The sequence below is a fragment of the Salvelinus sp. IW2-2015 genome, unplaced genomic scaffold (genome assembly GCF_002910315.2).
Source record: "Salvelinus sp. IW2-2015 unplaced genomic scaffold, ASM291031v2 Un_scaffold659, whole genome shotgun sequence".
In the NCBI taxonomy this organism is placed as follows: domain Eukaryota; kingdom Metazoa; phylum Chordata; class Actinopteri; order Salmoniformes; family Salmonidae; genus Salvelinus; species Salvelinus sp. IW2-2015.
The window spans coordinates 580,031-608,009 of record NW_019942591.1 but is presented as its reverse complement, the minus strand read 5'-3'; the positions used below and the strand labels follow the sequence as shown (position 1 = coordinate 608,009).

At 45.1% G+C, this 27,979-nt stretch overlaps 1 protein-coding gene across 2 annotated transcripts; it reads left to right on the top strand.

Moving 5' to 3' along the window:
• Window positions 1-2: 2 nt before the first annotated feature.
• Window positions 3-27,278, top strand: aclya (ATP citrate lyase a). Of its 2 annotated transcripts, XM_070438286.1 has the most exons (28): window positions 3-249; window positions 6,367-6,546; window positions 10,341-10,463; window positions 12,829-12,891; window positions 13,244-13,434; window positions 14,885-14,964; window positions 15,812-15,942; window positions 17,275-17,393; window positions 17,986-18,184; window positions 18,287-18,404; window positions 18,583-18,737; window positions 20,033-20,126; window positions 20,633-20,662; window positions 21,364-21,505; window positions 21,727-21,895; window positions 21,993-22,097; window positions 22,207-22,403; window positions 22,489-22,570; window positions 22,775-22,885; window positions 24,491-24,618; window positions 24,750-24,843; window positions 25,053-25,207; window positions 25,350-25,500; window positions 25,669-25,812; window positions 25,915-26,028; window positions 26,122-26,204; window positions 26,350-26,426; window positions 26,569-27,278. In XM_070438286.1, the coding sequence occupies exons 2-28, from the start codon at window positions 6,388-6,390 to the stop codon at window positions 26,661-26,663; spliced, it is 3,309 nt and encodes a 1,102-aa protein (XP_070294387.1). In that variant the 5' UTR covers window positions 3-249; window positions 6,367-6,387; the 3' UTR covers window positions 26,664-27,278. The 2 variants fall into 2 exon arrangements, with proteins under 2 accessions (XP_070294387.1, XP_023991695.1); XM_024135927.2 differs by lacking the exon at window positions 20,633-20,662.
• Window positions 27,279-27,979: the final 701 nt, after the last annotated feature.

Below are 27,979 nucleotides of genomic sequence, written 5' to 3'. Positions count from 1 at the left end.
CAGGAATATATCAGCCAAGTCTATCGTCAGATAGGAAGAGGAGAGAAAACTGAGGAGAACCCAGAAGTGTAGTCAGTGGTCCACGCCGACAGCCAAACCACAGATAGAAGAAGAGGAAGTTAACAGTATCTTTGGCCAAACTGTCCCTTCCCTAGAATTGCCGGCTGAAATCGTTTCACATCCGAAACGATCCAAATCTTCTCAACACAAAACCTGGGAGATCTTTTCCACAACTCTCAAGATATAAAGGTGAGATATATCTAGATGTTTACAGATTGCAAGGAGTAATTGAAAGCTGACTTGAAAGTTACATAAAGTAGTGTAACATGCGCAGTAAAAAAATAAGCTAACACAAAGTGTGTGTGCATGTGTGTGCGTGAGTAAGGGAAAGAAAGAGACAGGACGAGTTGAACTGGTCAATCAACAGTACCCGTCTTGAATTCTTAAAGAATTAAGACATTATGACATAGTTTATTTTAAAATGTGTCGCCTCATGGGCTGTGGCTGGTCTAATGCCATAAAAGCATGTTTATTTGTTTAAAATTTTCGTATTACCCTTAATGTAGTTATTTATTGCCATTTAATCATTTTCACCTATTTCATTCTGGTAAAATGTAAATCATAATGAATGAATCATTTATTTATATTTAACCTTTTATTTAACTAGGCAAGTTATGTCTATGGCATGTCTTTGACTAAATCAAATCACATTTAATTGGTCACTACACATGGTCAGCAGATGTTATTGCTAGTGTAGTGAAATGCTTGTGCTTCTAGTTCCGACAGTGCAGCAGTATCTAACAAGTAATCAAACACTTCCACAACAACTACCTAAAGCACACAAATGTAAGTACAGGAATGGAATAAGAATATATACATATATGGATGAGCAATGACAGAGCGGCATAGGCAAGATGCAATAGATGGTATAAAATATAGTATATACATATGAGATGAGTAATGCAAGATATGTAAACATGATTAAAGTCCCATTATTAAAGTTACTAGTGATCCATTTGATTAAAGTGGCCAATGATTTCAAGTTTGTATGTAGGCAGCAGCCTCACTGTGTTAGTGATGGCTGTTTAACAGTCTGATGGCCTTGAGATAAAAACTGTTTTTCAGTCTCTCGGTCCCAGCTTTGATGCACCTGTACTGACCTCGCCTTCTGGAAGGTAGCGGGGTGAACAGGCAGTGGCTCGAGTGATTGTTGTCCTTGATGATCTTTTTGGCCTTTCTGTGACAATTTGGTGCTGTAGGTGTCCTAGAGGGCAGGTAGTTTGCTCCCGGTGATGTGTTGTGCAGACCGCACCACCCTCTAGAGAGCCCTGTGGTTATGGGCGGTGCAGTTGCCTTACCAGGCGGTGATGCAGCCTGACAGGATGCTCTCAATTGCGCATCTGTAAAAGTTTGTGAGGGTTTAGGTGACAAGCCACATTTCTTCAGCCTCCTGAGGTTGAAGAGGCGCTGTTGCACCACACCGCCCAAACAGATCCACAGATGACGCAATCTCTATTGCACTCCACACTGCCCTTTCCCACCTGGACAAAAGGAACACTTATGTGAGAATGCTATTCATTGACTAGAGCTCAGTGTTCAACTCCATAGTACCCTCAAAGCTCATCACTAAGCTAAGGATCCTGGGACTAAACACCTCCCTCTGCAACTGGATCCTGGACTTCCTGACGGGCCGCCCCCAGGTGGTGAGGGTAGGTAGCAACACATCTGCCACGCTGATCCTCAACACTGGAGCCCCCCATTGGTGCGTGCTCAGTCCCCTCCTGTACTCCCTGTTCACCCACGACTGCATGGCCAGGCAGTACTCCGAACCCATCATTAAGTAAGCAGACGACACAACAGTTGTAGGCCTGATCACCGACAACGACGAGACAGCCTATAGGGAGGAGGTCAGAGACCTGGCCGGGTGGTGCCAGAATAACAACCTATCCCTCAACGTAACCAAGACTAAGGAGAGGATTGTGGACTACAGGAAAAGGCGGACCGACTACGCCCCCATTCTCATCAACGGGACTATAGTGGAGCAGGTTGAGAGCTTCAAGTTCCTTGGTGTCCACATCACCAACAAACTAGAATGGTCCAAACACACCAAGACAGTCGTGAAGAGGGCACAACAAAGCCTATTCCCCCTCAGGAAACTAAAAAGATTTGGCATGGGTCCTGAGATCCTCAAAAGGTTCTACAGCTGCAACATCGAGAGCATCCTGACTGGTTGCATCACTGCCTGGTACGGCAATTGCTCGGCTTCCAATCGCAAGGCACTACAAAGGGTAGTGCGTACAGCCCAGTACATCACTGGGGCTAAGCTGCCTGCCATCCAGGACCTCTACACCAGGCGGTGTCAGAGGAAGGCCCTAAAAATTGTCAAAGACCCCAGCCACCCCAGTCGTAGACTGTTCTCTCTACTACCGCATGGCAAGCGGTACCGGAGTGCCAAGTCTAGGACAAAAAGGCGTCTCAACAGTTTTTACCCCCAAGCCATAAGACTCCTGAACAGGTAATCAAATGGCTACCCGGACTATTTGCATTGTGATGCCCCCCCAACCCCTCTCTTACGCTGCTGCTACTCTCTGTTCATCATATATGCATAGTCACTTTAACCATATCTACATGTACATACTACCTCAATCAGCCTGACTAACCGGTGTCTGTATGTAGCCTCGCTACTTTTATAGCCTCACTACTGTTTTTCACTGTCTTTTTACTGTTGTTTTTATTTCTTTACTTACCTGTTGTTCACCTAATACCTTTTTTGCACTATTGGTTAGAGCCTGTAAGTAAGCATTTCACTGTAAGGTCTACCTACACCTGTTGTATTCGGCACATGTGACAAACAAACTTTGATTTGTCATGTCTGTGGATAGGGGGGTGCTCCCTCTGTTTCCTGAAGTCCACGATCATCTCCTTTTGTTTTGTTGACGTTGAGTGAGAGGTTGTTCTCCTGACACCACACTCCGAGTGCCCTCACCTCCTCCCTATAGGCTGTCTTGTCATTGTTGGTAATCAAGCCTACTACTGTTGTGTCGTCTGCAAACTTGATGATTGAGTTGGAGGCGTGCATGGCCACGCAGTCATGGGTGAACAGGGAGTACAGGAGGGGGCTGAGCACGCACCCTTGTGGGGCCCCAGTGTAGAGGGTCAGTGAAGTGGAGATGTTGTTTCCTACCTTCACCACCTGGGGGTGACTCATCAGGAAGTCCAGAACCCAATTGCACAGGGCGGGGTTGAGACCCAGGGCCTCAAACTTAATGATGAGCTTGGAGGCTACTATGTGTTGAATGCTGAGCTGTAGTCAATGAACAGCATTCTTACATAGGTATTCCTCTTGTCCAGGTGGGATAGGGCAGTGTGATGGTGATTGCATCATCTGTGGACCTATTTGGGCGGTACGTAAATTGAAGTGGGTCTAGGGTGACAGGTAAGGTGGAGGTGATATGATCCTTGACTAGTCTCTCTAAGCACTTCATGATGACAGAAGTGAGTGATACGGGGCGATAGTAATTTAGTTCAGCTACCATTGCCTGAGGTTTTCTTTTTAAATCAGAATGTTCAAGTGATCATGCATTTTAATAAACTTGGAATAAGATTATTTGAGAATCTTAATTGACACATCATGCATTTTTTTTGTCCACTCTCAAAACATAGCTCTTGCTTTTTTGAAACCACTTCCTTGCTTTTCCCAAGTTCATTGTCCAGACAGATATTTTCTCTAGCAGGCAGACAGATGTTTTTTTTTTTACTTTTTGAAGCACTGAGGTATTTTTGTAATTTCTACCTGTCAGAGCCAGGTGCAGATGTTTTGGTGGTGTTGTAGTATAAGGGAAGGTAATCTGGAGGTGTATGGGACCAGGCCAGGTTAAGGTTAATTGCATTCTGACTTCAGTGCTGTGAAAGTGCTTTTCACAGAAAACAGAATTTGTCTATCAGATATTCTGATGAGAAGAAGCCTGTGTTTCCGCTGTAGGTGTCCGTGGTTTTGATAAGTGTGTGTGATAGGCATATTTTCTGGTGTTTATGCCTTCATTCGTGTGCGTTTTGTGTGCCTCATATAGCAGTCTATAAGGGTTGCGCTTCAACCGCTCTTGATCAATGTTTTCCGTGCCGGATATTTCATAGCGCTGACAAGCCGCTAGCAGAGGGGAAGTAGACAGATATACTGTAGTGAGTCTGTCTCCTCCCCTCCTGTGTTCTATTGGCCTGGGACCAGAACTATAGTGACTCAGGAAGAGGAGAAGAGGGTGCAATACTGAAGATGCTCCAACACCACCTCCATTCATTTATCTAATCAACGGCTAGCAGGGCAGCAGCCCAGAGCAAAGCCTTCTCTGGTAGATACCAAGGCTCTTTATCTAAACAAATATATATATATATTTGACCCCCTTTTTTCGTGACATCCGAATGCTATCCAATTACGATCTTGTCTCATCGCTGCAACTCCCCAACGGGCTCTGGAGAGGCGAAGGTTGAGTCATGCATCCTCCCGAAACATGACCCGCCAAGCTGCGCTTCTTAACACCCGCCTGGGATCAAACCCCAGGCTGTGGTGACGCCGCAACACTGGGATGCAGTGCATTAGACCACTGCACCACTCGGGAGGCCACAGGGCTCTTCATCTGATGAAGGACACCGAGAGCAAGTTGACTGGCTGCTCCATCACTGCAAGAATACTGAAGAGTAACTTGTTGTTTTATTGTCAATTTCTTAGTAGTGATATTACAGAGACTAGTGACTGAGTGGGTTTGTATCAGCACAGTAATAGGACACGTTTCTCATCATTGATATCCATCTGGTCTGTGGTAAAAGAAATGATAACGCTCTAAGTGAGTGTAGCAGGAAACCAAGGCCAGATCAATAACAAAAGAATTGATACATTGTGCTGGCGGAAGGAAAGTAAGGGGGGGGCTGGGGGATAATGAGGGGGCAGGGGGTGTGGTGGAGGATGGGGGTTGGTCACGTTTGGTACTGTGAGTCTGGACATCCAAGTACCACATTCTGCTGTATAATGACCAGAATCATGTCTTCATGATTAATGAACATTTAATTTTCAAATCCCAATATATTGACTGTTCTGTTTCAGAGGCAACATAGTGAGTGATTTAAAGGCCTTTCTAGGTTGACTGACTGACGTGGTCCCAGTAGACTAGGCATTCGAAACTGAGTTTGTCCCATTTTAGCATATGGCTTCATTTTAAGCCAGCAGGAGGATGCCTGAAAGGGTCACAACCCTTGTCTTTGCCATGAAAGGAAAACATCATTCGATTTACACATCCGATTGGGTTTTGGTGTTTTTGCTTAAATTCTATGTGCAAATTTCCCCCTCAAACTTCAGCGTTTTCACAATAATTAAATGTTCATTAAAGAATGATCAAATCCTTTGTCCTGACCCTCTCCAAATATCTCATTTATGATTTTTATACATGTGTGCTGACAGACAGCTGCCTTTGATAGTCTCTTGGGAATATCCCTAGTATGGAGTTCCGGGTCACTACATCATACCAGGACGACCCTTCACCCGTTACAGGGTTTATACACGCGACCATGACATCATAGCAGTCTGACAATCAGGCTTATCTTGTTTGTGTATGAGACTGCACGTCTGACACTGACACGTCTCACAATGTGTAGTTCATAGTAGAGAGTCCTCTCCTTCGGGAGTGATGTCCTTTACCAACGGTTTATTCCTAGCTCTACAAACACTGACCACACCCTTTATTCAGTAGCAGACACACCTTGAACCTACTAAGTGTGGGTGATTGTTTCTCTGTGTTTGAGACGGCAATGCATCAGCCTCTAAAGGTTGTTTAGACGTCTGAATGATTGAGGGTGTTTTGTGTGTGTCTGGTTATTGTCCTCTACACAAACTCCAGGCCCCCTCTCTGTGCTGTCTCTGGTGATTAAAGCTGTGTGCCTGTCTCAGGGTCCACCTGATTTTGTTTGAGTGGCAGCCAGATGAGGGCTCGTTACTCCATTAGAGTGCCGATCCTAGACCTGGGCTAATCAACTTAGCCTCAGCATCACTGCCTGCATGGACAAGGTCTTTTTTTTTAGCCGGGCCAATAAAGGATCGCATACTGAAGAGATGACGGGGCAGATCCTACAACATAGATAGAGGCCTCTGATCTGCAGTTTGTGTGTAAATGAATAGCTCACTATATACCATAATTATCATGTAAGAGGCTGCTGTTGTTAAAGGTAGGCCTATCCTCTCTGATGTGTCATATTTGGGTACATAACTAGAATATATTATACTTAAGCTAGTCACCCTGTACTGGTATGCACTTGTGGTTATAATCGGGTTGACCTAATCTCTCTCTCTCTCGCTTTTGACCTCTCTCTCTCTCCTCTCAGACCACTGTCCTCTGATCTACCATGTCGGCCAAAGCCATCTCGGAGCAGACAGGGAAGGAGTTCCTCTATAAGTACATCTGTACATCTGCAGCTGTCCAGAACCGGTTCCGCTATGCCAACGTGACGACTGAGACCGACTATGACCGGCTGGCACAGGACCACCCCTGGCTGCTCACTGAGGTAAGGAATAACTGACCCATCGAAGGCCCATTTTTAGAACCAAATACCGACCTAGTACCTATATCTTAACAGCTGCTCTTATGTCATTCAATCACCAATGGTCAATGGCACGACTGTCTTTTCAGACGTCAACTATTTCTTCATAAGGATGACTGATCCACGCAAGGTTAAATGTTTGCTCAAAACAAGGATTACATTACCTTGCGGTCAGTAGATTCAGTTTGGCCACATCATAGTTATGGAGACAGATTTATGACTATCACAATAGCCACCTTCCCTGACTGCAGCCTGCGTGAAATGCTAACATTTTACAATCACTTAGCAGGCCCATCTTCACTCCAGCCACTCTTCTGGCTGTAAAATGTAAACGAAGCAAAGTCGACGTAGAGGAGAATGAACGTCCGCGTCGTCATCGGAATGTATCATGAGGAATAAAAAGTGACATCCACAATGGGAAGAGACACTCTCTCTTTAAGAGCAGTCCTAATTACCTCAGAGATAGACCCCTCTTTCTCCCAGACTCCTAATAGAATTACAGTATGACTCATCTCCCAGGGTAAAATCTCTCTCTCTGTCTCTCTCTCGCTCACTCACTCACCCAGAAGGCTGTTTTGGTGCTTTATCAAGTTGGATGCAGTGAGGTATGGAGGAGGAGGAGGAGGGCAGGTGTAGGCCCAGATACACATGACAGGATTGATTAGGAAATTACATTAACTTTCACCCTGGGCCCTCTCTGCCTGGTTTTACTGGCAGCACTCCAGATGATAATGGCTCGAGTCTCATAAGTCACTTCTCTCTCCATCTCTGATTGATCCAAGAGAGGTAGCAGCCAGGGGGAGGGCGGAGGAATGGAAGGAAGGACAGAGAGACTGATAAACAGCTTCTATCTCCAGGCCAACAGACTGTTGAACAGTCACCACTACCTTAGTCACTGTTACTAGCTGGCTACCACCCGGTACTCTACCCTGCACCTTAGTGGCTGCTGCCCTATGTACATAGATTGATTGAACTCTTGTCACTTTAATAATGTTTACATATTGTTTTACCCACTTCATATGTATATACTGTATTCTAGTCAAGGCTCATCCTATATAACTACTGCTGTACACACCTTTTCGATTCATATACTGTCTATATAGTGGGCTCCCGAGTGGCGCAGCGGTCTAAGGCACTGCATCTCAATGCTAGAGGCGTCACTACAGACCCTGATTCGATTCCAGGCTGTGTCACAACAGGCCGTGATTGGGAGTCCCATAGGGCGGCACACAATTGGCCCAACGTTGTCCGGGTTAGGGCTTGGTCAGGGTAGGCCGTCATTGTAAATAAGATTTTTTTCTAAACTGCTTTTCCTAGTTAAATAAAGGTAAAATAAAATGAAAATATATATGTACAGTACCAGTCAAAAGTTTGGACACACCTACTCTTCCCAGGGTTTTTCTTTATTTTTACTATTTTCTACGTTGTAGAATAATAGTGAAGACATCAAAACTATGAAATAACACATGGAATAATGTAGTAACCAAAAAAAAGTGTTTAAACAAATACAAATATATTTTATATGTGAGATTCTTCAAAGTAGCCACCCTTTGCCTTGATGACAGCTTTGCACACTCTTGGCTACTTTGAAGAATCTCAAATATGTCAAATATATTTTGATTTGTTTAACACTTTTTTGGTTACTACATGATTCCATGTGTGATATTTCATAGTTTTGACGTCTTCACTAATATTTTACAATATAGTAAGAAATAAAGAAAAACCCTGGGATGAGTAGGTGTGTCCAAACTTTTGACTGGTGCTGTATAATATCTATACATACATACATACAGTGCATTCGTAATGTATTCAGACCGCTTGACTTTTTCCATATTTTGTTACTTTACAGCCTTGTTCTAAAATGGTTTACATTTTTATTCTAAAATAGTTAAAAAAAATAAATAAATGATAAACTCATCAATCTACACACAACACCCCATAATGACAAAGTGAAAACAGGTTTTTAGAAATGTTTGCAAATTTATTAAAAATAAAAAACGTATCACATTTACATAAGTATTCAGACCTTTTACTCAGTACTTTGTTGAAGCACCTTTTGGCAGCGATTACAAACCTCGAACACCTGTATTTGGGGAGTTTCTCCCATTCTTCTCTGCAGATCCTCTCAGGCTCTGCCAGGTTGGATGGGGAGCGTCGCTGCAAAGCAATTTTCAGGTCTTTGCAGAGATGTTCGATCGGGTTCAGGCTCTGGCTGGGCCACTCAAGGACATTCAGAGACTTGTCCTGAAGCCACTCCTGCGTTGTCTTGGCTGTGTACTTAGGGTCGTTGTCCTGTTGGAAGATGAACCTTCACCCCAGTCCTGAGCGCTCTGGAGCAGGTTTTCATCAAGGATCTCTGTACTTTGCTCCGTTCATCTTTCTCTCGATCCCGACTAGTCTCCCAGTCCCTGCCGCTGAAAAACATCCCCACAGCATGATGCTGCCACCACCATGCTTTACCGTAAGGTTGGTGCCAGGTTTCCTCCAGACGTGACGCTTGGCATTCAGACTAAAAAGTTCAATCTTGGCGTCATCACACCAGAGAATCTTGTTTCTCATGGTCAGAGTCCTTTAGGTGCCTTTTGGCAAACTCGAAGCGGGCTGTCATGTGCCTTTTACTGAGGACTGGCTTCCGTCTGGCCACTCTACCATAAAGGCCTGATTGGTGGAGTGCAGCAGAGATGGTTGTCCTTCTGGAAGGTTCTCCCATCTCCACAGAGGAACTCTGGAGCTCTGTGAGAGTGACCATCGGGTTCTTGGTCACCTCCCTGACCAAGGCCCTTCTCCCCCGATTGCTCAGTTTGGCCAGGTGGCCATATCTAGGAAGAGTCTTGGTGGTTCCAAACTTCTTCCATTTAAGAATGATGGAGGCCACTATGTTCTTGTGGACCTTCAATGCTGCAGACATTTTTTGGTATCCTTCCCCAGATCGGTGCCTCGACACAATCGTGTCTCGGAGCTCTACAGACAATTCCTTCAACCTCATGGCTTGGTTTTTTCTTTGAAATGCACTGTCAACCGTGGGACCTTATATAAACCAATGTGTGCCTTTCCATATCATGACCAATCTATTTAATTTACCACAGGTGCACTCCAATCAAGCTTTAGAAACATCTCAAGGATGATCAATGGAAACAGGATGCCCCTGAGCAAAATTTCGAGTCTCATAGCAAAGGGTCTGAATACTTATGTAAATAAGGTATTTCTGTTTGTTTTTTATACATTTGCACAAATGCAAAATACCTTTTTTCACTTTCATAATGGGGTATTGTGTGTAGACTGATAGACTGATTTTTAGAATAATATATATATATATATATATATATATATAATATTCCAGACTCGTTCTGATATTTATTTTTTCCTTTTTTGCATTGTGTGTATTACTGCACTGCTGGAGCTAGAAACACAAGCATTTTCGCTGTGTACGATACCAATAAACTTTGATTTGAGGGAGGACCCGGAAACCTACCTCCTGATCTACAGATATAGCTCTCATCAAGATGGGCTTCAAATGCTGAGGATTGAAGTGTGTAATGGTACCTGAAGTGAACTCGCCCGTTTGTGCCACCCCGAAATGTCATCGTCGGCATATAGCCTGTTATCATAAACAACAAATTAGCGATGTGTTAATGTGAGGCTAACTACGTTATCCGGTCATGGGTAGTCTAGTCTAAGGATGATCACTGAATCAGTCACTTATGTCATTATCCTGGTGTTGTGATGCTAACAGTTRGACCATGTTGTCTGTTCCCTAGCGYCTGGTKGTGAAGCCAGACCAGCTGATCAAGCGTCGGGGGAAGCTGGGACTGGTAGGTGTCAACCTGGACCTGAAAGGTGTCCAAGAGTGGCTGAAGACCCGCCTCATGAGCGAGACCATGGTAGGTCATTGCACACACACACACACACACACACCAAGTCATCCTGAAGTGGATCCTCCTAAATACAGTACCTACAGCTAGGTTCAGACCCAGTCCTGCTAGGCTCTTCAGTCTGCACTGTAGTGAACTCTTTCACTCTGCTCACTGTTTACTCTGTCTCCTGCAGAACATTTGGTTCCACTCAGCCCTCTCTTTTCTCTTATTTCTCTCTTCATCCCCTCTTTCCCATGCCCACTAGTACTACCCATCCAAGTTAAGTGTGTTTGTTTTGATGCATGTTAAACTCTGCCTCCAGAGCTGCACAGATTGCTAATGAGCTCTCGGTCAGGTGCTAGTCAATCAAGCCAGTCAGCCGAGAACGGAGAGTCCTGCCTGTGAGTAAACAGGTTTCAGTGTAAGCCGAGCACGCTACAGTAGGTCCATCACTCTGTGTGCCACTTAGATGTTTGTGTGCTTCATAAACCATGGGCTATGCGAGGGAGTGAGTGTGTGTGCGCGCGTGTGTGCGTGCGTGCTTGCGTTAGAGGTAGGCAGCTGTGGGCTGCTGGGTATATCACTGGCCAGACATTTTAGATGAAAACGTCAGTCGCTGCTGGAGACCATCAATGAGAAATATATGAATTCACCGTTTTTAAGATGGCGTCTGTCTGGATTAATCATTTTCTTTCGACTGGCTTGAACAGCTGCTGCTGTTAATTTAGAATCTGGTTAACTTGTTACAGTTATAGAACATGTTTCACAATATGCTGTGTGTTTTCATTGCTTAAATGTGTTTTTGGGTAGCTGTATATGGGATAGTTAGTGTGTTTGTATTTATTACGGATCGCCCTTAGCAGCAGCTACTCTTCCTGGGGTCCAGCAAAATGAAGGCAGTTATACAATTAAAAAAAACAGTACAATACATTCACAACAGATTTCACAACACATTAAGTGTGTTCTTTCAGGCCCCTACTCTACTACCACATATCTACAACACAGAATCTGTGTGTGTGTAGGAAGGTGCTTGTGCAGGAAGGTGCTTGTGCAGTAGCTGGATATTGAGATTAGAGGGTGGTACTGGGTATTATGCTACAGTATGTGTTAGTTATTTGTGTAAATGAATGACATTCTGTAGTGTGTGTGTGTGTGTGTGTGTCTGAAAGAGACAGGGTTGTGTCCGGACTAGAGAGAAGAGGTGGGGTAGAGTTCAGTAACTGTGAGCAATTTAGGCTGTCAGCTCGACTTTTTGTTCTCGCTCTCCTCTCACAACCCATCACTCTGTTTCTCCCCAGTTTACCAAATTACTATTCCCAGAGGTTGAGATGACTCCTCGCCTGGCTATTTCCCCCAGTCTTTGACGCCATGGCTTCCCTCAGTGATAGGGTGTAACCAGGATAGTTCATGTGTTTCCAGGCGAATGGGTGTGAAAATGTCAGTGGTTATTATGCATCATATCAGTTGAATTGACCCCTTTTTTTGGTCACTACTTTAAGTTTGTGTAAAACATCAATCATGTTTCACCTCCCTACTTTATTATTATTAGTTTTTTAATTTTTTGAGCTTCTTAATCAATATATTCCTCCAACCTTTTTGTCCCTCTCTTCCGCCGTCTCCTCCCTCGTTCTCTAGGGAGCAGTGAGAGAACAGTATGGAGATTATTTCAGTCTAAATTGGCCTCAGCCCGTCTTTAATCAGATGGACGATGAAGGGAGAAAAGAGGCCGTCCTTTTTATTCCATGTCTCGGAAATGTCAACCTTCTCTTTTTCTCCCGTCTTTTTTTCTCCTCTGTCGGCTGACTGCTCTCCCGATCTGTCCCTGGTTGTTTTATGCCTGGGGACCTTTTAACACAGGCAGTGTGACAGCCAGCTAAATGAGCTCTCATTTCCATGTTGAATTCACCTAGGACTATACTAGACTGCTGCTCTGTGTGGACGTCATCCTCTGTCAGTCTGGGCGTCCTTTTTTCAGACTTTATTCAACAACACTTTCTTGTCCAGTGGCCTGATTATTTAGTCTGCTCTGTGGCCACTTTGTGTTCCCTTTGGGGACTTGAGGTGTGTTCATTCATACTGTTTTTTATAGCCTCACTCTCTCGTTTTTTCTCTCTCTCTCTCTCTCTCTCTCTCTGCTTCTCTCCCACTTAGTCCTGAGGGCGTACCTGTAAACAAGTGCATTGTTGCGTTATGAAGGATCCTCCAGACTCGCGACAGCTGGCTCACTTCACCTGCCTTAGAGAAATAGTCATTATAGCATTGTAGTCTCCTGTGGGAATTCATGATGGTTTTGCCAAATTAAATGCAGCCTTTTTTGCTTCATAAGTTCTTTATTTCTCCTCAGCACAATGTCTGTATGTGAGCTTCTAAATAAGTGCTCTGTGTTTCTCAGGTGGGAAAAGCAAAGGGGATCCTGAAGAACTTCCTCATCGAGCCATTCGTAGCCCACAAGCAGGTAAACTATCTACGTGATGCGATTTCTCTAGTCTAGCTTCTTCACAGAGGACTGCAGCCGAACAGGTTTTCCAACTTACTTTAATTTTATTCAAGAGTTTTGTGAGGTACTGCACCTTCACTAAACAGTATATCAAATCGCAAGGAATGGCTTTAAAGGGATAGTTCACAAAAAAATGATACTTAAGTATTTTGTTCATTAGTCCATTGTTAATGCCACCCGAAACAGTGATGCGTGTCAGCAGTCAAGTTTTCAAGATTGAGTACTTTTAAGTACAGAACAAAATGGCTTCTATGACGTACACGTCTCTGGTTGTCTATAACTGACCTGTGTGTGTCTCCCTATCCCTCAGGAAGAGGAGTTCTACGTGTGTATCTACGCCACACGGGAGGGCGACTACGTGTTGTTCCACCATGAAGGAGGGGTAGACGTGGGGGATGTGGACGCTAAGGCCAGTAAGCTTCTGGTAGGAGTGGACGAGATGCTGACTGAAGACGCGGTGAGGAAACAGCTCCTGACCCATGTCGCTGCGGACATAAAAGAGTGAGTGGCGCGAGACAGTGCCTTCGTTTGAAAACAGAATTCTACTTTGTAAGAGAGAGACTTTGCACACTAAAATAACAGGATACTAGATTAATGGAAGGTATATTTCTGGGAGAGGACCTCGTTCATTCTGAGGTAGAGAAGTGGAGGGTTAGAGAAAGAACCCGTTGTTGTGTAAAACTAAAGCTGGCTGGCAAGCAATGGCAGCACCACTCACTACAAAACAGAGAGGAAAGCGATGGCAGCACCACTCACTACAAAACAGAGAGAGGAAAGCGATGGCAGCACCACTCACTACAAAACAGAGAGAGGAAAGCGATGGCAAGGTACTCTAATAATGCTGGAGGGAGGAGGGGGGGGGGGGGTGAGTTCCATTAGAGAAATGACATACTCCCTCCTACGAGTCGCCTTTCTTCGATCACCCCCTCCTTTCTCCTTAGCCTTATTCTGAGCGTGTTCCTGGAGCCCTGACGTTTATTTTGATGGGTGTGATACAGTGACCCCCCCCCCCTCCCTCCCTCGCTCGAAACAGCTCTCTGTGAAGACAGGCAGGGCCTAGTCTGGGCTCCCGCGGTCTTGGCTGACATTGAGGAAGACGGCTCTGGCACTGTTCACCCCCCACCCCCCCCCCCTCTCTCTTTTGGATCCAGAACGGAGCGGTGGCCCTAGCCCATCAGAACTGTCAGTAGGAGAGGAGCTTAGTCACTTCCCCCCCCCACTCCTTGAGGCCAGTGTTCCCTGGCAGCTAGAGTAGCCTCCTGCAGACAGGAGACTGATGTGGTCACAAGGCCACAGAGCTGCCTGCACAGCTGACAGACAGGAGAGGGAATAAATAGTGCCCCACCACAGCACTTCACCATCTGTTTTGACAGGAGGGGCGCGGAGTAATTAGATGTTCCTTCGTTGTAGCGAGGCTTACCGGCTAATTTACAGGTGCAGTGGAAAGAGCCGGTTCCTCCTCCAACACTGCTCCACCCCTCCCTCTTTCCTCACTTCTTCCGTATTACATGTTGGCTCTTGGTTTGTATGGATTTAGTGCTATATAAAGGGTGTGACTTGCTGTTTATTAATGTTGTCTCTTGTGTTTTGGATTTAGTGTCTTATAAAGGGTGTTGACTTGCTGTTTATTAATGTTGTCTCTTGTGTTTATTGGATTTAGTGCTATATAAAGGCCGCGTGACTCACTGTTTATTAATGTTGGCTCTTGTGTTTATGGATTTAGTGCTATATAAAGGGTGTGACTCACTGTTTGAAAGGAAAGTGCTATCACTCAGGGAAATGAATTAGATTGAACAGTCAGTTAGTTGACAGATCTTCCACTGACCCAAATGTATTTCTCTGCACATAATAAGGAAGAGAAAGGGGCTGTCTGTATTTTAGGGAAAGTTAAACGATTTAAGGTGTGGCTATAAAACAGTTGAACTTGTTGGCTGGTTATTTCTTCCTGCAGGGTTCTGGCCAGCTTCATCGTTGGACTGTTCAACCTGTATCAAGACCTATACTTCACCTACCTTGAGATCAACCCACTGGGTAGGTCCTGTCATACAATCCTACCACATCCAACACTCCTACCAACCTCCTACCGCAGCCTAAACATGCTGCTCTGAACAACTCCCTCATCCAGACATACACTCACAGCCTCGTCATAGAATTAAGAAGTTTGAGGGGGGGAAATAAAGATCTGACGGAATCTAAAAACATCTCCTTGTAGGAAAACATATAGAGGACCAGAAGTTCATTACAACATTCTAATTCTGAGGGGGGGGAACTGGTTCAATAATTCATGTTCCTGCTGTTTGATGACTGCAGTGTGTTTATCAGGGTGTAATTGGTCATCAGTACCAGGTTATATGCCCCGTGGCAGCTGTTCCTGTGGAGGGGAGAGAACTGGGGCTGCTGAGACCTCCCCTCCTGCTTTGATGTCTCCCCCACACCCCCTGCCTCTGCAATCTCCCCTTCCTGCAGAGTGAGTAGGGACTAGGGAGGTTAGGACGCCCCCTGGGGGTGGACATGGTCCTCTCTCAATACCCCTGTGTTCTATTTTAGAGCTCACCCCCACAGTGGCACCGCTGGAGACCAGCAGGTTTCTGTGGAAACTACACAAACTCGCACACACAGTGTCAGTGTTTATCTAAACAAAACCGTGCCGTTTCCAGCCATACCTGATCCCAGAACAAATCCACTTAGGTAGGATGGAAGCAGCGAGGTACAGATGGAGAGCAGTGCTCTGATTTTCAATCACAGTGGAAGAAGCCAAGTGAATATCAATAACAGGATGTGGTTCTTTGCCTTCTGTATTTAACCCTACAATGCCCTGGGCTAACATGCTACTATTTACCTTCCACGTCGTGTCTCTCTCTCCGTTTCCTTCTCCCAGTGGTCACGAAGGACGGCGTGTTTGTGCTGGACATGGCGGCTAAGATCGATGCCACGGCTGACTACCTCTGTAAGGCCAAGTGGGGCGACGTAGAGTTCCCTCCACCCTTTGGCAGGGAGGCCTACCCTGAGGTGAGGACAATCACCTGACTGCTAGCCAGAGGCTGCTATGTCCATTTTGTTACTTACAAGGATAAGGGCAGTTCCAAGGAAGTCCTAAAATAGTATACAATCGCTTTACAAGTAGTTGTGTATCATGTAAAGACCAGGGTTAGGGTCAATTCAGAAAGTTAATACAATTCAACATTTTCCTCATTGAAAATCATGGCAGAGATTTTGAATTTCAGTGTACCTCCAGAATTGAAATGGAATTGACCCCAACCCTCATGAAGACTTTATATATATTTTCAAATAAGCCTCCACCTAAATCTATCTACATAAGAATCCCAGATGTACATATTATATCTGGTTCCTCATTAGTTATTTTTTGCTGACTAGATGCACACCCGTACAGTGACAAAGGTTTCAGTACCTTCCATTACTATTTTATGAGTCCTCTGGCTGTCCCAGCTATGGAGAGAGATGTTGATCAGGAAAGGGACTAGGGGAGTGACTCTGAGCCTTGACTCAAACGGAGTTAGTACCATATCTCCGTGGCGATACCATAGCACACCCCAGTAGCGACAGTCGTCGGGGTGTAGGGCTACTTGGACAACAGGGATGTTGTGACCTCATTAGATGTTATTATTTTACGCTTAGATATTCCGTCATCTGTCTCCCGTTTCTATGGCCCAGTCTAGATTTAAAATGTTTGTCCACTGTTTTTGTCTTTATTGTTGATTTTAATTGGCTTGTGTTTTGATAGTTGTTTTTGGCATTATGGTTAATGGTTCTCTCTGTGTGTGTGTGTGTGTGTGTGTGTGGCTCTGGCTGGTCTGAGCTGCTTTGAAACAGAGGGTCTGGTCTGTCTGGGTGCTGTAGGCACCAGACGGGCCCGTTTTAATTGGGCTGCTGTCAGTCTGGGGTGGAGCCACGGGACCAGCGGGGGCCTTTGATTGGGTGTGTCTCCAGCTGTGTCCCTCGCTGTCACAAACAACCAGCTCTGATTGGCAGCAGGCTGTTTTTACCGCCTGGACATTCTGTCTTCTTTTCCCAGTAGTATCAGAAATAAGTGTTACACCACACAGGAACATCCACATGAACAGGTGCACAAACAAACAAAAAAATAATCTGAGGAGAAATACTGATATTTGAAAGTGTGGACCTGGGCTACCAGAGATGTTTATCCTCTGTCGTTGAACCAGGATAAAATGAGTTTGAAAAGGAAACGACATGAGTGGATTATTACAGCCTAATGAAGTGGTGCTCAATCTGATYTCTGACCTGATTACCGCTGCAATCAGGAAACCCTGCACTCCCAATACCACTGGACCTTCAGCTAACCTCACCCTTTGGCTCTTGCAGGAGGCCTATATTGCAGACCTGGATGCCAAGAGTGGTGCCAGTCTCAAACTCACCCTGCTCAACCCCCGTGGCAGAATCTGGACCATGGTGGCAGGAGGAGGGGCTTCCGTCGTCTACAGGTAGAGTCACCAATCACAATGTCTCAACCTCAGCCATGCGTCTTCACCTCAGCATGCCACACGATGTTACTAATAACATGTTTGGAGTTTCTCACAACACTCCCATGTTCTTCCATTGTGGTTAGCTTAGCTTCTGGCTGGCTCCTAGGCTACGCTAGCTCGGTTGTAATTGGGTTTGGCATTAGGAGACTGCACCAGCTGGTCATGGAACAATCAGATTGATGGCGCAGCCGAGGTCAGACGCTGCTGCTTGTTCAGCAGAGAGCTAAATGAGATCATCTAACGATGCGATCTTAACGAGAGTCTGGAGGAATGAGGGGACTTTCGTCTGTCAGGGGCATGAGGCGTAACGTACACAGACACGCCTACTGTGACGGAATGCTTCTGTGGATTGGAGTAGTGTCTGTATAGATTGTTTAAACAGTGTTTACAGACTTGGAGAGAGAGACTTGGTTGATCTAATTCAACTTTCACAATGCACTACTATGCTGAATGTACAGTATACTGTAGATGTTTTCTTCAGGTGATTGTGTATATTGTCCCTGCACCCCTGTGTTTGTGTGTTTTATCCAATGGCATGCTTCCCACACAGTGACACCATCTGTGACCTGGGCGGAGTTGACGAGCTGGCCAATTACGGGGAGTATTCAGGAGCGCCCAGCGAACAGCAGACCTATGACTATGCCAAGACCATCCTGTCCCTGATGACCCGRGAGAAACACCCCGACGGAAAAGTCCTGATCATCGGAGGAAGCATTGCAAACTTCACTAACGTTGCAGCCACATTTAAGGTAGATGTAAAAATGTATCTGAACACGATATCTGAAGCAATTGTGATTTAGATTCCCCATAGGGTTAGGCTACTCTGAGATCCTCTCTTGTCTGGGTTCCAGGGCATTGTCCGGGCCATCAGGGACTACCAGGGCCCCATAAAGGAGCATGAGATCACCATATTTGTCCGCCGTGGGGGCCCCAACTACCAGGAAGGCCTCCGGGTCATGGGCGAAGTGGGTGAGTAGCTCCACAATAGATTTTAAAAAAGTTCCTTTTGCAAGAGATGTTCATTGTCTTGTATTTCTCCTAATTTCCTCTGTGATAAAAGGTCAGGCCAATGCTATTTTTAGCTTTGATTGACACACTCGACCTTCTGAAGACATTCACTGTGTGTGTGTGTGTCATGTTTCCACAGGTAAGACTACTGGCGTCCCCATCCATGTCTTCGGCACAGAGACTCACATGACTGCCATTGTCGGCATGGCGCTGGGCCACCGACCAATACCCAAAGAGCCTCCCGTCGCCGCCCACACCGCCAACTTCCTGCTCAACTCCAGTGCCAGTTCATCGGTAGGTTACACTGGGCCTATAATTAGTTACAGGGCAATTCTATCACTTTTCAATGCGGTCAAAAATGTGGTGTTGCTGTTTTTTAGGATATTTCCACACTGAGCTCAAAATAACACTCTGAAATTGTGAAAATTATGAGAATGCCTTTTTTAATGTAAGAGAAAAAATACCTAGAATTTCAGCCTGTTCAGATGGGATAATCTGATTTATTCTGATCAATGACCAGTCACCATCTATTTGCATATGCATCCTCCTACTTTGAAAGGGTAAGTGGGGTGGGCTCTAGAGTCTAGATTATCCTATCTGCTAATCAGTGTATGTAAATATATTAACATTTGTATCAGCACGATCAGACCGAGCATTTCAATGGCAAAAGGAGGCTCAGGGAAATAAATAATTTCAAATGATAGTTATTTTCATGAAATATAAACACACAGTGATTTATTAGACCTACAGTGATGATATTAAAGTCCCCATGCGGTCTTATTTTTCTATGTTATACCCGATGACATCATCAAAAATGTAAACATTTTAAAAACAGTGATTTTTCAAACACTGAGATTGGCGGTGACGTGTATCCCACGCTAGCACAGTGAGGTCATCTGAGGTGCGTCTTTTTGTGTGTAGAGCATCGCCTGGCTTTGTATGCTGCTGTGGTTTTAAATAGCAGCCAGGAGGCAATACACTAGGGTTGCGCTGTAGCCTGCAGGGCTCCATTAAGAATGTACCGCACCGGGGCTTTCAGAGAGATGTGGTCATGGGAAGGAGGCCTACGTCCATTTGATGATGGATGATGTCAGGGCAAAAGGGCAAAAATATGAAGGCAGCAAATACACATGTACAGGTTCGCAAAGGTGCCGATTGGGCTTCCTGGGGAATGCACCCATCTCACTCTAAACACAACTCAACTGGATGTCGTTTTAATGAATTTGAATGAATTTAAACTTCGTGGGCCCAACATGTAGATTGTTTTTAAAGCAAGTTCAACACATGAGTCCGCTGTGCCATAGACATAGTCTGTACATAGGGCCCTACTGTGCAGCTGGCGTCACTGCAGGTTTATCACACAAAGCTTCATTGTAAATCTTGCACCGTGCTACTCTCTCTCTCTATGCAGGTAATGTGGCACTGTCACAAATAAAACATGACCGTTTTTTAGGCAAGTCATTCAAATCAAGGCTGTTCTATGAAGGCATGTGTGCATCAGGGCTGGTGTTGACCTGATTAGCTCCTCAACAGAATGTTACACTTCTTCTCCTGTCTTCCCTCTCTTTTCTCTCCTCTGTCCTCTCCAGACCCCAGCCTCCAGCAGGACAGCCTCCTTCTCTGAGAACAAGGCTGGCCCCGGGGCCTCTGCTGCCAAGAAGGCCAAGTCAGGGGCCCCTCCAGGTGAGCTCCTCGATGAGACCCACACACACCAACACACACACACACACACACACACCACACACAACACACACACACACACACACACACACACACACAGGAAACGTAAGAATGATGCTTCTCAGGTATTATTAACAGTAATGGAATGCAGTTTTACAAGCCTGGTTTGGGTCAATTCCAGTTAATTCAGGAAGTACACTGACATTTCAATTTACTAAAAATGCTTTTTAATTAGGAAAATTCCAAATTTTTATTTTCTGAATTGACTAGAATTGAAATGGAATTGACCCCAACCCTGGTAGCAAGAGGCTTCCTTGAGAACCACTGCTCTCATAAAATGCGAGTTTGTCTCCCAGCGCCCCCTGGTGGCCATTAGGGGTCTCACAGCCCAGGATCTGTTGTGAAAAACCTTCCCTTTTAGAGGGCGTTATCTACGCACGTTCTGAATGTAATAACATTGATTATATTGTTTCTGATTTTTGTTTTGTTTTATTGTTGTGGCACCACAGAGCGACAGGCGTCGTCAGACAGTCCAGGAGGTAGGACACTCCCCTGTCAGACTGACTAGGGTGGGCCTGGGACATGGCTCTCCCCCTAGCCCCCCTGTGAAGCCCTCGAGCTGGGTCATGTGCTCCTGTCCTCTCTCATGTGCCTGTGCTAGAAGTGGCTTTTATTTGTATGGTGTTCTAATGGTTCATCCATGGGAACAACTAGGACGATATTGATCTATAGGCGACTACATTTCTGATCACATTTGTAGCGCTTAGAGGGGAATTTCTGACATCCAGAAATATACAGTGATAGCATGTTTTGTATGGTTGCGGGTTCAGCTTCTGTCTCACTAACCCCTGTGGTTTCCTGTCGGTCGTGATGTCTCAGTCAGCGGCTGGCTGTCAGTGTTCGGTTCCTTCACTGTCTAGTAACTGTTTGCCCTGCCATGTGTCTTCTGTTGATGTTGTGTGCCCTGCTCTATCACACCTCTTAGCAGAGCAGGATATGACTTCTTTAAAGCTCGTACCTCTCTGTAGTGAGTTAAAAGCCCTTTTATCTCCTGGTGCGATAATAAGGAGATCAAGCTATTTTTCTCCCTCTGAGTAAGTGTGAGTGCATGCCAAACCTTGTTTGAGTGACTTTGCATTTTGTAGTTAACCTTCCCTTCCATCTCTCTCCCTCCACCTTTCCTCCTTTCCTTCTCCCTCCCTCTCCTTTCCTTGTCCCCTGTGTGTTCCTGTCCCTGCAGTCAAGGCGTCAACCCTCTTCAGCAAGCAGACCAAGTCCATCGTTTGGGGCATGCAGACTCGGGCCGTGCAGGGCATGCTGGACTTTGACTACACCTGCTCCAGGGATGAGCCCTCTGTGTCTGCCATGGTCTACCCATTCACGTAGGTGTCTCTTTCTCTACTTCCTGTTTCCTCTATACCACTCTAACTGTCGTGCCCCCAGACCATAGAGATGTGTCGAAAATAACAAGCATGTTGATGGTCAATGCTGTGTGTGTGTGTGTGTGTGTGTGTGTGTGTGTGCTTGTGCGTTCACACGTGCTTATCTTATTTGTCTGGTTCATCTTTCGATACTCAACGCTGTGACTATCTGTGTGTTCCAGTGGGGACCACAAGCAGAAGTTCTACTGGGGCCATAAGGAGATCCTGTTGCCTGTCTATAAGAACATGGGCGACGCCATGAAGAAYCACCCGGAGGTGGACGTGCTCATCAGCTTRGCGTCGCTCCGCTCTGCCTTCGACAGCACCATGGAGACCATGCAGTACCCGCAGGTTGGTAGTGCCTRCATGCCATCCAGAGGGTGTCAMCTAATGGTGAGKGAGCKGRAMYTCTGACCGACTGTAATACTTCATATCCCCACCCCTTCAGATCCACACCATCGCCATCATAGCCGAGGGCATCCCTGAAGCCCAGACCAGGAAGATCATTAAGAGGGCGGATGAGAAGGGTATCACTATCATCGGCCCGGCAACGGTAAGCCCCTCTTACTCTACACCCCTCACTTACAGTGTGTGAGGCCTGCTTTTTTAAGGTGTAGAGAAGAGTATCATATCTAACTCTGTGTGTGTGCGCGCTTGGCCAGGTTGGAGGGATCAAGCCTGGCTGTTTTAAGATCGGGAACACAGGGGGCATGCTGGATAACATCCTGGCCTCTAAGCTGTACCGTCCAGGCAGTGTGGCCTACGTGTCCCGCTCTGGAGGCATGTCCAACGAGCTCAACAACATAATCTCCCGCACCACCGACGGAGTCTACGAGGGAGTGGCCATTGGAGGAGACCGGTAAGAGTGTGTGTGTTTGAATGGGGTGGATAAGATTACTGATGTATGTCTGTGTGTGTATAATTAATGCTTATTTCTTCATTAGATACCCAGGCTCAATCTACACAGACCATGTGCTGAGGTACCAGGACACCCCAGGGGTAGAGATGATCGTAATGCTGGGAGAGGTGAGGTTTTGAAAGACACACCCTCCACTCAGTAAACTAACCATAGAAAAATAAACCGTATCCTTTTAACGCGATCAATTTATTTTCGTCAAGCGTAGCTAATTAACATCAACATTTATGACCAGACTAATTCCATGATTGGATACTCACCTCTGCAAGTGTGTGTGGACTTCCTTTTAAAAGCACTGTTGGTCTCCCTTCTAGATTGGCGGCACAGAGGAGTATACAATCTGCCAGGGCATCAAGTCAGGCAGGATCACCAAGCCTGTGGTGAGCTGGTGCATCGGTACCTGTGCCACCATGTTCTCCTCAGAGGTGAGTGTGATGGGAAGAGTTTGGGGGGGAGGGGTTAAGTCATTGGATTTGAGAGAGACTTGCAGGGCAGGCATACTGGAAGAAGGGGTCTGGTTTAGAGGTCGACCGATTATGATTTTTCAACGCCGATTAATCGGCCGTTTTTTATTTATTTATTTTTTAATATTTATTTTCTTCATTTTTATATATATTATTTGTAATAATGACAATTACAACAATACTGAATGAACACTTATTTTAACTTAATATAATACATCAATAAAATCTATTTAGTCTCAAATAAATAATGAAACATGTTCAATTTGGTTTAAATAATGCAAAAACAAAGTGTTGGAGAAGAAAGTAAAAGTGCAATATTTGCCATGTAAAAAAGCTAACGTTTAAGTTTCTTGCTCAGAACATGAACATATGAAAGCTGGTGGTTACTTTTAACATGAGTCTTCAATATTCCCAAATGTTAGGTTGTAGTTAATATAGGACTATTTATCTCTATACCATTTGTATTTCATATACCTTTGACTATTGGATGTTCTTATAGGCACTATAGTATTGCCAGCCTAATCTCAGGAGTTGATAGGCTTGAAGTCATAAACAGTGCAATGCTTGAAGCACAGCGAAGAGCTGCTGGCAAATGCAGGAAAGTGCTGTTTGAATGAATGCTTACGAGCCTCCTGCTGCCTACCACCGCTCAATCAGACTGCTCTATCAAATATTAAATCATAGACTTAATTATAATATAATAACACACAGAAATATGAGCCATAGGTCATTAATATGGTCAAATCCGGAAACGATGATTTCGAAAACAAAATATTTATTCTTTCAGTGAAATATGGAACCGTTCCGTATTTTATCTAATGGGTGGCATCCCTAAGTCTAAATATTGCTGTTACATTGCACAACCTTCAATGTTATGTCATAATTATGTATAACTCTGGCAAATTAATTACGGTCTTTGTTAGGAAGAAATGGTCTTCACACAGTTCGCAACGAGCCAGGCGGCCCAAACTTCTGCATGTACCCTGACTGCTTGCACAGAACGCAACTATTTGCTATTTCCATAGTTAAAAGAAATTCATGTTAGCAGGCAATATTAACCAAATATGCAGGTTTAAAAATATATACTTGTGTATTGATTTTAAGAAAGGCATTGATGTTTATGGTTAGGTACACTGGTGCAGCGACGGTGCTAAATCATCACCCGTTTGGCGAAGTAGGCTGTGATTCGATGATAAATTAACAGGCATATAATCGATGCGGTGCAACGCAGGACAAGCTAGATAACTGGTTGATGATATTACTAGTTTAACTAGTGATTATGTTAAGATTGATTGTTTTTTATAAGATAAGTTTAATGCTAGCTTGCAACTTACCTTGGCTCCTTGCTGCACTCGCGTAACAGGTAGTCAGCCTGCCACAGTCTCCTCATGGAGTGCAATGTAATCGGCCATAATCGGTGTCCAAAAATGCCGAATACCGATTGTTATGAAAACTTGAAATCGGCCCTAATTAATCAGCCATTCCCATTAATCGGTCGACCTCTAGTCTGGTTATGGGGTTGGTGACTGTCTCCTATGATATGCTGACCCGGTCTGTCACCTGTAGGTCCAGTTTGGTCATGCTGGAGCGTGTGCCAACCAGGCCTCAGAGACAGCCGTGGCCAAGAACCTGGCTCTGAAGGAGGCCGGAGCCTTCGTACCCAAGAGCTTTGACGAGCTGGGAGATGTCATCAAGTCAGTGCAGAAAATCACACACTGATATGATTTAGAAAAACATACATCCAAGCCACAACATAAGATTGACCGTTTTAATGAATGTACAAAAGCACTGTTGTGAAATTGAAGTTTCCCATCCTCATGTACAGGTCAGTGTATGACGACCTCGTTGGCAAAGGAGTCATCGTTCCAGCTATGGAGGTGCCCCCTCCCACGGTGCCAATGGACTACTCCTGGGCCCGGGTGAGTAATGACAGTCAGTGCCACGCTGGCTCATGTCCCCTGTGAGTTAGCGGTGAATCAGGATCTCTTATTGGCTCTGGACAATGTTATTGACTTCCATATAAGGCAAACTTCACTGAACCGAATCAGACTGTGTTAAACTGAAACAGATGGAGAGCAATGGGAGGGTGTGGTGACTCTCCCCCTCTCTCTATCCCTCTGTGCTGTAGGAGCTGGGTCTGATCCGTAAGCCAGCCTCCTTTATGACCAGTATCTGTGATGAGAGGGGCCAGGAGCTCATCTACGCTGGAATGCCCATCACTGAGGTGTTCAAGTCGGAGATGGGCCTGGGAGGAACACTGGGACTGCTCTGGTTCCAGAGGAGGTACACTTCTGTCCCCCAAACCGTGAAACAGTCAATAATAATAATACTGCCATTGTTCACATAAAACATTAAACATACACTATCATAATTGAATTTGAATACAATTTTATGTCTCTGTGTCCTCCCTCCTCCTTGCCCCAAGGCTGCCCAGTTATGCTGCCAAGTTCATTGAGATGTGTCTGATGGTAACTGCTGACCATGGTCCTGCCGTCTCCGGTGCCCACAACACCATCGTCTGTGCCCGTGCTGGCAAAGACCTCATCTCTAGCCTCACCTCTGGCCTGCTCACCATCGTAAGAACATAGTCAAGTCAACCTCGACATACTTAGGCCCACTCAAACCAGCAGAGTAGCCTCTTCTGAAGATAATGCCTCTGTTTAATTAATTAATTAATTAATTGAGCTTTGGTAGTCAAAGTGTGTCTCTATTTGACTGTTTCTTTCTGTATGTGTGATTTCTAGGGGGACCGGTTCGGAGGGGCCCTGGACGCTGCAGCCAAGCAGTTCAGCAAGGCGTTTGACAGCGGCATGTTGCCCATGGAGTTTGTCAATAAGATGAAGAAGGAGGGCAACCTGATCATGGGCATCGGACACAGAGTCAAGTCGGTGAGCACCGTCCCTGTGTCTCTGTTTGGATGCCATGTGTCTTTCATATTTTTTACTGTGTGTGTGTGTGTGTGTGTGTGTGTGTGTGTGTGCGCGCTTCAGATCAACAACCCAGACATGCGGGTGAAGATCCTGAAGGACTTTGTGAAGAAGAACTTCCCCTCCACCCAGCTGTTGGACTACGCCATGGATGTAGAGAAGATCACCACCGCCAAGGTACTAACCCTGTCGTCCTCTCCTGCACCCTGGGTCACCCCACTGAGATCATCTGTTCTAAACCATGTCTTCTCCTCTCTGCTGCGGTTTCAGAAACCCAACCTGATCCTGAATGTGGACGGTTTCATCGGAGTAGCCTTTGTGGACCTGCTCAGGAACTGTGGTGGATTTACACGGTAAATCCTATGCTATTTAACTCCAGTCAATGACATTAACTATACTACTGTGTCTGGGTCATCCGGCTGTCCTTTTGTTGGCCTTAGCCTACATTCAGTGTTGCATCAACTCACCATTGCCCCCGGTGTTTGTCTTCCCCCTCAGGGACGAGGCTGATGAGTTTGTGGAGATCGGAGCGCTGAATGGAATCTTTGTCCTGGGGCGAAGCATGGGCTTCATCGGTGAGTTGGGGGTCAGTGGTCATGACCCTGATGAGTTTGACCCCTAGAAATGGGGAAAGGGGCTGTGATGTAAGGAGCCGAGGATACGCAGTATGATATTGCTAAAATTGGAACCTTACCGACGCTTCTACTTCTCCCTCAGGACACTACCTGGATCAGAAGAGACTGAAACAGGGTCTGTACCGTCACCCTTGGGACGACATCTCCTACGTTCTCCCCGAACACATGTCCATGTAACCATGGAAACCAGGCCATGGACCCCCCCCCCAGTTACCCCACCACCGCACCCTAACCTCCACCCTCACCTTTACTGTGTCGTGTCAGCCCCAAGTGGTGGGAGAACAACAATGAGAACTGATATTATTATAGATGTGTCTTTACAACAGTAATAAGGACAACCCATTTTTTTTATTTTTTATTATTAATACAGTTTCAGTTTTTTTAATCAATTAGCTGATCAAACATGCTGCGACCCTGTTAATAATAGCACGGCCTGCAAAACTTTGAAGGCGCACTCAGATGTGTCTGATTCTGCTAGAAAGATCAAGCAAGCTGCAGAGAATGAGAAAAGAGGCTCATTCATTAGTTGACCCTTAACCCTATAGTGTGTGAGTGCAGTTAATGCAATTCTCTTCCCAAGATTACCAGTAGGGATACAGATGATTGTCTTCCGATTTACTGCTATTACTACTACTACTACTTCTACTACAACAACAACAACAGCTTCTATACTACACCTATGCCTACAGTGAAGTACGTTGATGAGACTGTATCTCCCACTATCATCTCTCTCCGTAAACCAAGCATGTGTCTGTGTATCAAAGACTTCCTGTGTGTCGCTGTGCAGTTCTCTTTCTTGAGTGTGTTGGTGCCATATTAAAATCATACGCTTTTTATCAGGGGTGAGCCGTAGTGCAATAATACTAGCTACTGTTTTACAGTTATATAGATTATAGCTTTATTTATGTATAGATGTTTTAACAGCCGAGTAAATAAATGTAATAAAGTATTAGCATTTTTGATGTACTGTAAATGCCCATGAAACGGTTGTGTTTTAAACCGTAAGATATGTCGCTGACCAATCACATTGGGCTGTAAATACAGTGAAAAGCTCATCCTCTGTTCCAAACAGGACGGTGCCCAGGATGCCAAAGGTACCATAGAATGCAGCATTATTTATCTGAACGTTATTAGCTAGACCAGCTCCATTGTGACCGGCTATTTCTTGTAACCTGTATCTGTCCGTACTATTTGTGTTGTCATGTCAACACAATTTGTTTGACCTAATGTGATGTGAACTGAACGTGCCTCTGTAAAGATGTGTCGTAATATATTTTCAGAACGGTGTGACTGAGTATATTAAAGATGACCCATTGAAACACAGCTCTGTCTGGTTCTTCCATAAAATACATGTGGTATATAATCATAATTTTAATGGTTTCACTGTGTCGTACTCCATCCGTTTATTAAACCATTGGTTTTAAAACGATACATTTATGATATATCCAATAACAGAGTACGTAGTGGCCTATTAGGAGCCATCTTCGTTTTCT